This window comes from Primulina huaijiensis, chromosome 6 (genome assembly GCF_012295235.1).
Source record: "Primulina huaijiensis isolate GDHJ02 chromosome 6, ASM1229523v2, whole genome shotgun sequence".
Taxonomy (NCBI): domain Eukaryota; kingdom Viridiplantae; phylum Streptophyta; class Magnoliopsida; order Lamiales; family Gesneriaceae; genus Primulina; species Primulina huaijiensis.
The window spans coordinates 1689743-1700682 of NC_133311.1; the positions used below are offsets into that span (position 1 = coordinate 1689743).

Consider the following 10940-nt stretch of genomic DNA (forward strand, 5'->3'; position numbering starts at 1 on the left):
GGTTGGGAGCCCATTCTTATAGGGAAATTTGACTTGTCAAGTCAAATAAAAAATTAGATTTTCAACATACAGATGTATAATGAAAGTTACCTGTCACCAAATTATTTTAAAATATATTTTTAAAAGAGTTTTTCAAATAAAATATAGAGATAATTTTATCATTTAAAATATATTTTGTAACCAATTTATAATTTTTAGCGTACATGTAACATTATCCAACGCATAGACACATGAAGACTGAAAAAAATATATTCATAAATTACAATTTCTCACGGGTTCAATCAATTTTTTTAGAGTGGATAAGATTATTATTGTTTATTAATTATATTTTCAGAATTTATAGTTAGATGTTTATAACTCTAATCAATATTATTCTTAAACTCTCGAACAAATAATAACAAAAACGCCATTATTCTCAAAATCCAAAATTTTAAAATAATAATATATTTTTTAACTTTTATAGATTAAAAAATAGCTGTTTTTTTAGACTGTAATTTGGAGCTTAAAAGTAGAGAATGACTTATCGGGTCATCAGTTTGAATTAAATGATTTGAGACATCCATGGCGGCTGACCGATGACCTATGCCATGACCTCACCTCCTCAGTTTGGGCCTATTGTTATTTGTATATCCAGTCACACGATTAATGACCGATCATATATAATTGATCCAAATATTTTGAGCTAGAGTTGTCGAAACGACTCGATGGAATTAGTCATTCAAATTCCACTATGTGGAAAGATGAGATGATCGGTCCATCAATTTTTAGTTATATTTGATAGAATGATTCAAAACTCGTCAGAATCGGGACATGACGGGTTAATCCGGAAAGCCAAGCTATTTTGACAACTCAAATATGAGGTTAATAGCTTGAACTCAGCACAATTTCTTTTCCAAGTTATATTTTGTCGCACGCTTTTAATGAAGTTGAAGGGGACATTAAACTCACACAAAGGAAATGAAATTATATAATCACNATGTTAGGTTAGTATTGTGACAAAATAAGATTAAAACCAAAACAAAACAAAATTGCAAAACCAAGAATATGTTGAGCAAAAACACATTTTTTTGTGTAGGATATTGATGTTCTTGCAAAGAATATCAAAGGTCGTAAGAAACCAAAACAAATTCCCTTATTTCTTGATTTCCAGGCCTTTGGTCTCCCTTGTTTTTCCACTGTGAGTAGTTCATTTTTTTACAATATTCTTGCACGTTTTCTGCTACGTACATTTACAAGTGAATGTATATGTGTGTGTGTGTGTGTGTGTGTGTGTGTCTTGTTATAGAATAATATATGTAAATTAAAGTACATATGTCAAAACATTATAAAATTATTTTCGACGGCATCAAGGAGCAGATTAAGAAAATCCCATGAAGGGGGCGATAAATCGGCTTAGCTTGTTGATCAATGACAAACTTTATAAATCTACGTGAAGTGAATAAAATTCAAAAAGAGAGGGAAGGTTCTTTGCATTGAAGTTAGCACGTAAATTAAACAAAACAATTGTGCAGATATTGTTCAATCAAGGCCATCGAAACGAAATCGATCGCAGATGATCAGCAATGGTTGACATATTGGGTTATTTACTCTCTGATCACACATTTGAACTCACATTCGCGAAAGTACTTGAATGGTAATTCTGTTTATCTTTGTATAATTGTTATTGGCTTCATTAAAATATATTCTTGAATACTATTAGGTTTCCAATTTGGTCTTGCGCGAAGTTGATCATTTGCTGGTTGGTGCTGCCTTACTTCAACGGAGCGGCGTAAGTATACGAGAATTACATCAGGCCGTTTTACAAGAATCCATCCCCATGTCAAAATATGGTACATTTCTCGGAAAAAGGGTGTCTTCAGCAGGCCAGATGATATTTTAACTGCTGCGGAAAAATACATGGAAGAGAATGGACCTGAAGCTTTCGAAAGGATGATAGCAAGGGTGAGTTCTGTCACCATTGCCTTTTCTATGTAGATTGAATTGACTCTTAACCTGATCTCGCACGCCTCCGGCCCCTAACTCGAATTCTAGCTAGGGCAGACGGATGGTGGAGTGAACACGGACGGCTCGGTCACTTGTATGAGCCAACTATATATCACATTCATACGGGCATGAGACCACATAATTGCTTTAAACACTGTCCGATCTTCGCGTGTATTTATTTGAAATCGCAATGTTTCGATCGTTCGTCGTCATGATCCCTTTAAGCTTGACGACTTATTATTTGAATTATATAATGGTTTGTTTCTTTTTCCCTGGTGCAGGCTGATAGAGAAGCAAGAGACAGACGTAGCAGCTACTCCATCTTTCATGATGGTTATGAATATTGAAGTTTTATATGTATGAATATTTGGTATTTAATTTCATTCAATTAATCAATGTGTAATGGGTCTTCAGAACTTCATATTAACATTTTTGTTTTATGATATATCATACTTGCGTACGGGTTGAATGTATACGTTGCAATTTTATTTGATTGGGTTTTTTTTCCCACGATCACTATCTTCGATATTGCGCATTGAGTAAAAACCCGAACTAACACAATATATGAATTTGTTTTGTTTATGCATTCAAGCAGTGAAAGAAGAACTTTGATAATTAATGTGAAATTAATCCCCATTACACTAGGAATAAACAAAATTGGACTAAGCCAATACTAAACTGACGCAAACTAAAATTTATATGTTTACCAAGTCTATCAGTCGATGAAATATTCATACATTCTCAAGGACATCAGTTTACGTCTAGGAAAACTAAATTGATGATCGGATAATTTTTCCTTACAAAACCTACAGCATCAGGGTACAATTGTCAAAGAATGTTGACTGTGGACAAAAGACAAGCCAACATACATTTTTCTTTGGAACGAACCCTTTTTGAAACTCGAGAACGTTGGATTCAAAGTTTATAAATAGAGAAAGAGTTCAGTTTAGTAAAGCTCTACGTCTTTTACAAAAGATTCAAGTATTCAAGTATCTGAACTAAAATCAGTCAGTTGAGCACACTTTACAAATAATTGTACCTGATTATTGAGGATCATTAAATACAAAGATATTGCAATATTATAATTAATTGTATTTGATAACAACATGTATACTGTTATTAATTCAGTTGAGGTATACTAGGAGTTTCAGTTTAGTGGTATTTAAGTCCAAACTGAACTGAGATATTGCAAATTACTTGTACTATCTAAAACCTTCTACTTTGAGCCTTCCAAAAAGAAGAAGGGATGATGTAGGGGCTTGAGTTCTCTGAACATCCATAAACAAACTTGCATACTTTTCACTTTCAGTTTAATATTTAATTTACATAGCCAAGTCATTTTCTGATTTGCACTCATATGTCAGTTTGACTTATTTCCGCACATTTGTTAGTCAATTGATATTGACAATCAAGAATATATTATTCAGTTGTCAACCTAACTAAATTATTTTTCTAGAGGATGACGTAGCTCTGTCGATATGATGATTTGACATGTTTGTTTATTTGATTGAATTTCGTTTGGTTTAATTGTGTTTCTTTGTGTTTATTCGAGTGCAATTTACTGGCCATAAATTATGTGTTGTCTGATTAATTCAACAACTCGGGAGAGGGATTAGGATTATAGATCATTAGAGACACGTCGTTGAATGTTTATAATCGTTCGGATGGCGTATAACTTTAGCGAGGCTTAATAAGAACATCGTTTGCATTTATCAATTAAACTTGGATTTTTATTAAGAATATTTGAATCAAAATTTGATTGATACAATTTATTCGTCACTTGGGAAAGGGGGAATAAAACAATTAAGTGTTCTTGGTCATTAAATAATTGAAATTCATGAATATAAATCCAACCAGGAAGAATTATCGTGGAAACTTAGTGAAATCATTCCTCTAGATATTTTCTCTCGTTGATATTTCTCTATTTGGTGATTAGATTAATTATTTATTTGCAATTTAGTAGTTTTAAACAAACCAAACATCTATTATTTTTCTAAATAAAGTTGTGACTTAAGCACTGGTATATTTTTACATTCACACTCATCGTGGGAACGATACTTCACTCACACATATATTAAAACTTGACAGCCGTGCGCTTGCGAATGGAAAATATGCAACATGTACTAAGAGTTATTCTTCATTTTTGATTGTACTAAAGAAAAATTTATTCGAGACAATTAAATCTACAATGACACAATAATTACAGACTATATAAGTATTTACAATTCTTTTTGTAATTCATTAAATTAAATAAATAATTTTTTTAATAAAAATAAAAATAACTATTTGAAAAGAAAAAAAAACTATCTTAAAATTTGCTACGATATATTTTTGAATAAAAAATATTAACAAAAATAATAATGTATTATGATACTTTAAAAAATATTAGAAATTAATATTCTAATTAAATTGTTTGCCAACATATTTACGAAAAATTATTCAAGGTAGAAAAAATTACATAAATTTGTTTGAGTAAGTATCTTGTGAGACAGTCTCGCATATTTAAATTCATGAAATGAATCGACTCTATCCATATCTTGAGTGAAAATTAATATTTTTGACATACAACAATATTTTTATATGAGTTGATCGTATAGAAGATGTTTGTCACAAATTGACTCATAAAACAATTTAATAAAAGTTTTTGTGAATTAATTTTAATATTTTCTTATATTTAATAAAAGAAAAATGTATAAAAGACATTGCATGTTTATATCAACATTTTAATAAATCATTTGAATGTTAGATATTTTAGAGTAAAGAAAGAAATATGAAGTGCATTCTAAAAAAATTGAAATGTAAATAATACTTCCTTAAATGTTAGTATTAATCATATCATTTCAATTAATTTCGATTACGGTTTTGAATTCTATATTACTTTTATATATTTAGTTTTCCATACTCTCTAAAATATTTAATAAATTATAATTTTTTTAAAAATTATTACGCTTTCAACTTTATAGTAAAAAATGTAATCATGAATTTTTGTTATTGACTGTTCATGAATCTATATTATTACAACTATCATTTAATTAGAAAGTTAGTATAAATATTTTATAAATGTTCAAAAAATAATTAAACTTTTTAAGAAAAGTTTTCATCTAATAAATGATTTTTTTTGAAAAATATTTATTTATTATTTAAAATTTGATAGATAAATAATATATGATTTTTTAATAACTTTTTCTATTATTTTCATAAGCAACATTTCTATTCAATCAATATATCGAACAATGATAAATAATTCAATTTTATGGTAGGATTATTATCCTTATTTGAATATGATATCAAACGGTATAATTTTTTTAATATATAATAATCAAATATATTCATTATATAAATAATTTTAAGTAATTATTTAAACACTCATACTTACTAATTTTAATAGTCCGTACATATTCGATAGTATCTGGGTGAATGATGAGAATATTTTTATCCAAGAGCTTAAAGCATAAATTGTATTTTTTAAAAAGGTTTCTTCACTCAAAAATATATATTCCATAGCATGAAGTTTGTTTGGTTTAGAAACTCTAACAATCTTGATTTTGATGATAACAAAAATTTTTATTGTGTTTCTAATATATTTACTCATGTGTGAAGTTGCTAACTTAAAATAGAAGCTGAAATTCGAATTTAGTCAAACTGAAAATCCGACGAGCTTTAGTGTTGTGATGATATTTCACAATTCGATAATTTGAATGACTAGCCGCCAAGACGACTAAACAGAAAACTTAATTTGAGACAAGTTTTATTTCACTTCAGTTGGGTTAAATCGGATGTTATCTAGGCAAATAGATTGTCGCAAGACCGAACTGATTGCACGGAAACAACAATCAGTTGAGCATGAGCAGTTACGGTATTTTGATAAGCCTGATCAGCTCGTTTATCCAAATAAAAAAATTTAGTATGTGCTACGAATCTAAGACGATGATCTACAAATCATATACACAAGTCAAAGTCAATTGGAGTGTAAAATACTTATAAATGACGATGAAGATACGAGTTCTGCGCAGATTGAAATTAACAGACCTCATCAGTTTGGTTCAGTTGAGCAGACGAGCAAAGCTGAAAAAACACGTCAAAATCAATTGGGCTCGGGAAAAGTGGCCAGCAAGACGGAAATAACCATTTCAATATTAGAAACAATGTAGGAACTTTCCAAACGATCATATTATTGTATCCAACGTATATATGATTATTTAAGCATATAAATACAACATCTTGAAGATCAAATACAAGCTTTTTAAGGGGATTCAAAGCATGTGCAATCTACATAAAAAAATAAGCTAGAATGAGAACATGCCCAAGTGTGGGGATACATTTGAGAGATACACACGCTGTAATTAATTAAATCCTAACATAATCACTCACACATATACATGAGAGTTTAGCTTCAAAGTTTAGTTGAGTGAGTCTTCAAACAAAGACATTAAAGATTGTGTTTGTAGTATTGACATAAGAGATGTTAAACTTTATGTGGATTGTGATGTTGCGGCCTACAATCAAGAGTGTGCTAGGAGTTTCAATTAGGCAAAAGATAAGTTCTAAATTGAAATGAGTGTGTATAAGGAGTTGTATAAATCAAAATCTTTTAGTGGATTCTTCCCAAGAAAAAGAAAAGATGACGTAATAACTGTTAATATCAGAACATCCAAATACAAATTCGTGTCTATTTATCTATTGCATTTAATCATCGCTACTATTTTTAAGATGTATTGTTGAATCATTTTATGTGTATTTGAAATACCAAAATATTGCATACCAAGTGTTTGATAAAATGCATTAACTAAAATGGTTTTACTCATTCAACTTGCATATATTTTAAATGCTTTATAAAATATTTAATCGATTTCTACGAATGATTGTTTTGAGTGTCTTTCGCTTGGTTTGAAAATCAAACTCGATTTAATTCATCGATGTTCAATATTGAACCGATATATTGTAGCTGAACGATTATCTCTCGATCAATCCTGTCAAAGTTCTTGATTCAAGCATTGAAATTAATCATCATACCATCTGGAAAATAGGTCTACGTTTACAAAAAAAAATCTATATGATTATATACCATATATTATTATATTATAATAGATGGGGATATTCGAAATAGCAATTACCTGCACTTTAGGTTAATTGGTGGCGAGGAATTAATTAGAGTGATGATACAAATTAAGTTTGTAGATAAACTTATTAGGGATGATATTCAAAATATCCTTTAAATTTTATATTTTTTGTTTTGGCTTTATAAATATTCAAATTTGAGTTTTGATTCGGTAAATTATGTTGTGTTTTAACTTTTGATCCCTTTTTGATGGAATGTTAATTTAAATTTATCAGTATTTTCTGATGTCACATTAACATTCCAATTAAAATCAAAACATAAAATAGGCAAATTTAAATGACTATTTTAGCTATTTTTCCCTAATTCAAATGTAATGACGTAAGCAAATTATTGGGCTGGTGTTATTATCGTTAAGCCCAACTTTTTTCCAAACTGGGCTTTCCATCAAATAAGTGCCATAAGACCCAAAAAATCTCTATTCATCACTCGAAACCCTAGCTTTTTCATTTATACTGCAGTCAGCTACGCAGGTCGGATAGACTGAGAATCGCACCGGAAGCGGTGGCATAAAACTATGGTGAACGTCTCCTTTTATCGCAACTGTAAGCCCCATTTGATTATTCATTAAGATGTTGATGACAGATGCATCAGTTCGAGAAATATCGATATAGTTTTGTGTTTGATTGTGGCGTAGTCATCTTCTTACTCGTTTTATGCTTTATTTTTTCTCCCGTTGAATATCTATTCGATTTATATTTGATGGAATTCCAGTGTTTTCAGTTGATTTCCTGGTTTTGTGCGGAAAAAAATTGCTTCTTTGATTTTATTTTCTTAGCGTATCTAGCAATAGATGTAATATAGTTCCTGTAAATTCAGCTAATTTTCTGGTTTTATGGTAAGAAGAATGCTGCTGTAATTTTATAGTGATCCTTTGATCTATTGAGATTACAGCATGACACAAGAAGGTTGTCCTGAACCTCTCATCTGTTGTAATGTAGTATTGATTGTATAGATTATGTTCTGCCCTAATGTTGGAGCTGGAATATTGTATACTGATGCTGGAAGATAAAATGATTCGCTAGTGTTACATGTTGTGCATACTGATGCTGGAAGATAAAATGATTCGCTAGCTTTACGTGTTGTGCCAGACGTAACATTAAAATTTGACATGCATTCAAAGGTAATTATACATATGACTAGGTTTTTTCAGTTACTTGAGTTTTTCAGTAAGGGTGATCCCTTCAATTGGGGTATGTCCACATACTGCAATGAATTAGTCGTCATGCGTTTATAAAATCCCGAAAACCACATGCTTAGGCGACAGGCAAAGCCCAGGGATAAGCCAAGGTGTAACCTTCAGTAAATGGCTCGCTCGCCGAAACATTTGGTGTAGTGGCTCAAAGTGCTCTTTGAATACATCTTAAATTATGGGATGGTGAAATCAAAGTGTGATGCATTATTATATCCATATTTTATTGTGTTGTAACAGATATTTGTGTTATTATTGTCAATAATTTGTAAATTGTATTTTAGATGCTATTAAAAAATGATGTATCTAAATTATGGAATATGATATTGCATTTATATAGCCTAGCCTCCAGGGTACATATTTAGTGCACTTAGCTGCCATAATAAACGTTATCATACTTCATATCAAGCTTATGGACTTTTACGTATCCTGGATTCAGATGGGAAGACCTTTAAGAAACCGCGTCGACCTTATGAGAAGGAGCGATTAGATGCTGAGCTAAAGCTTGTTGGAGAATATGGTCTTAGGTGCAAGAGGGAGCTGTGGAGGGTGCAGTATGCACTGAGCCGCATTAGGAATGCTGCAAGAATGCTTTTGACTCTTGACGAGAAAGATTCTCGTCGCATTTTTGAGGGTGAAGCCCTTCTGAGGAGGATGAACAGGTATGGGCTACTAGATGAGAGCCAGAACAAGCTCGATTATGTATTGGCCCTCACTGTCGAAAATTTCCTGGAGCGCCGCCTCCAAACTCTGGTGTTCAAGGCTGGTATGGCCAAGTCTATTCACCATGCCAGAGTGCTTATCAGGCAAAGGCATATCAGGTATTTGCTGCTTCGCTTGTAAGACTCGATATCGATTCTTTTGCATAGCTGAGATTAATCTAGCCTGTGATAGGTTAAACATAATTTTTAATCAAAATTGTGATATATATGCATCATTAGCTATTACAGAATTTAAATAAAATCATGAAGGCCAAGATGACGTGTCGGGTATATGCTTTTATTGGTCTTCGTGGTCTCCCCCTTCAATAAAGCTTAAGAATGCACATGCAAGCCTATGCTGCTGTAACTTCTCAACGCCAACTTTCTTTCCTCCTGTTATTTTGGTGGGATATCATATGCATGTTATACGCAGTCATATGTTAGTCATTGCCTTTTATCTTGTGCCAACTTTTCTTGGATCTCGTTACACTCAATGTATCAACAACTGCATGAATCCTCCAGATTATTGATACTTCGTATGTTGACATACATGAAGACTTTAAGTGTCGTGAATTGCACTCATTAACTAAAGTTATATTTATAATACCTTAGGGTAGGGAGGCAAGTTGTTAACGTGCCCTCTTTTATGGTGAGGGTGGACTCCCAAAAACATATTGATTTCTCCCTCACAAGCCCGTTTGGTGGTGGCCGTCCTGGTAGAGTTAAGAGAAAGAACCAAAAGGCAGCTGCAAAGAAGGCATCTGGTGGTGACGGAGATGAAGATGATGATGAATGAGGAGAAGCAGTAATCAATCACTTAGCAGCAATAATGTTAGGAAACATCTTTTTGAGTTCATCTGTGCTGCTCGTGCAGTGATAATACAGTGGTTTTCGTTGATTATTCGGTTCCATCTTCGTTTAGAACTTCTATTGAGATATTCGGTTTAGATTTGCTTAAAGCTTTCGCTGAAATATTTGGTAAATCTGTGACCATGTTCCTATTATTGGTGTTGAATATTTGCTGTTTCTGTTGGAGTTGAAGTTCTTGCATCTTTTATTCACTCATTCGCTCTGATTCGTGTTCATGTTTGCTGTCTAGGATCCTTACGCGTACTCTATTGTAATGATTTTATTAACGAGACGAATGAAGTATTTTTAGGTAATTAATTATCAAATTAGTAAATATTAACATCGAAAGCTTATTAAAATTATTGATATATTGTAATGATTATATTTTAAATTTAAATATTATTATAAAAAAATATTATATAAAAATATTTATATCATTTGAGATTTGAGATAAGCAACTAAATGAAGATAATAAATTTTGTTTTGTAAATTGATTTTTTTTATTTTGGTTGAAAGAAAATAGAAAAAACTGTCTAAAAAGTCATATTATTTTGTCTATAAAAATTTTTAATGATAAATAAATATTTTCAAAAAATCAAAAAATTGTTTAGTAGATGGATAAATTTTGATTATAATTTTTAAGTATTAATTTTTAAAACGTGTTAAAAAATATTTATATTGAAATTTTAAGTAAGATATATAATAATAATAATAACATACTAACAATCAATATACCAAAATTCACGATGATGATTTTTAAAAAAGTTGACAAAAAAATCATTATATAAAAATTTTATATTTTATTTAATATGATAAAGAACAGTGATATATAAAAATAATACAAAACTCAAAATCATCACTGAAATTAAATGAAATGATATAACAAATGTAAGCAATTAAATTTAATTTATATTTTTAAGGGACTTCAAATACAGTTTTGAATTTTTTTTAAAAAAATAAAAATATTTTATATTTAATTACTTATTTATTTCATATTTGTTTTAAAATCTTTAAAACGACATTGAATACATTAATAATAATAATACTAATAAATATTTTCTTTTATAATATTTTTTTGACGAAAACTTTCCGAATATTA

At 30.4% G+C, this 10940-nt stretch overlaps 1 protein-coding gene and 1 long non-coding RNA gene across 2 annotated transcripts; both read left to right on the forward strand.

Moving 5' to 3' along the window:
• Positions 1-1143: 1143 nt before the first annotated feature.
• LOC140978649 (uncharacterized) lies at positions 1144-2337 on the forward strand. Its single transcript, XR_012175594.1, has 3 exons — positions 1144-1177; positions 1512-1941; positions 2265-2337. It is a non-coding gene; the product is annotated as an uncharacterized lncRNA (long non-coding RNA).
• A 5163-nt stretch (positions 2338-7500) lies between these two features.
• Positions 7501-10053, forward strand: LOC140979812 (small ribosomal subunit protein uS4y-like). The gene is made up of 3 exons (XM_073445396.1): positions 7501-7644; positions 8731-9112; positions 9605-10053. Exons 1-3 carry the CDS (start codon positions 7617-7619, stop codon positions 9786-9788), a joined length of 594 nt encoding a protein of 197 aa, XP_073301497.1. The 5' UTR covers positions 7501-7616; the 3' UTR covers positions 9789-10053.
• Positions 10054-10940: the final 887 nt, after the last annotated feature.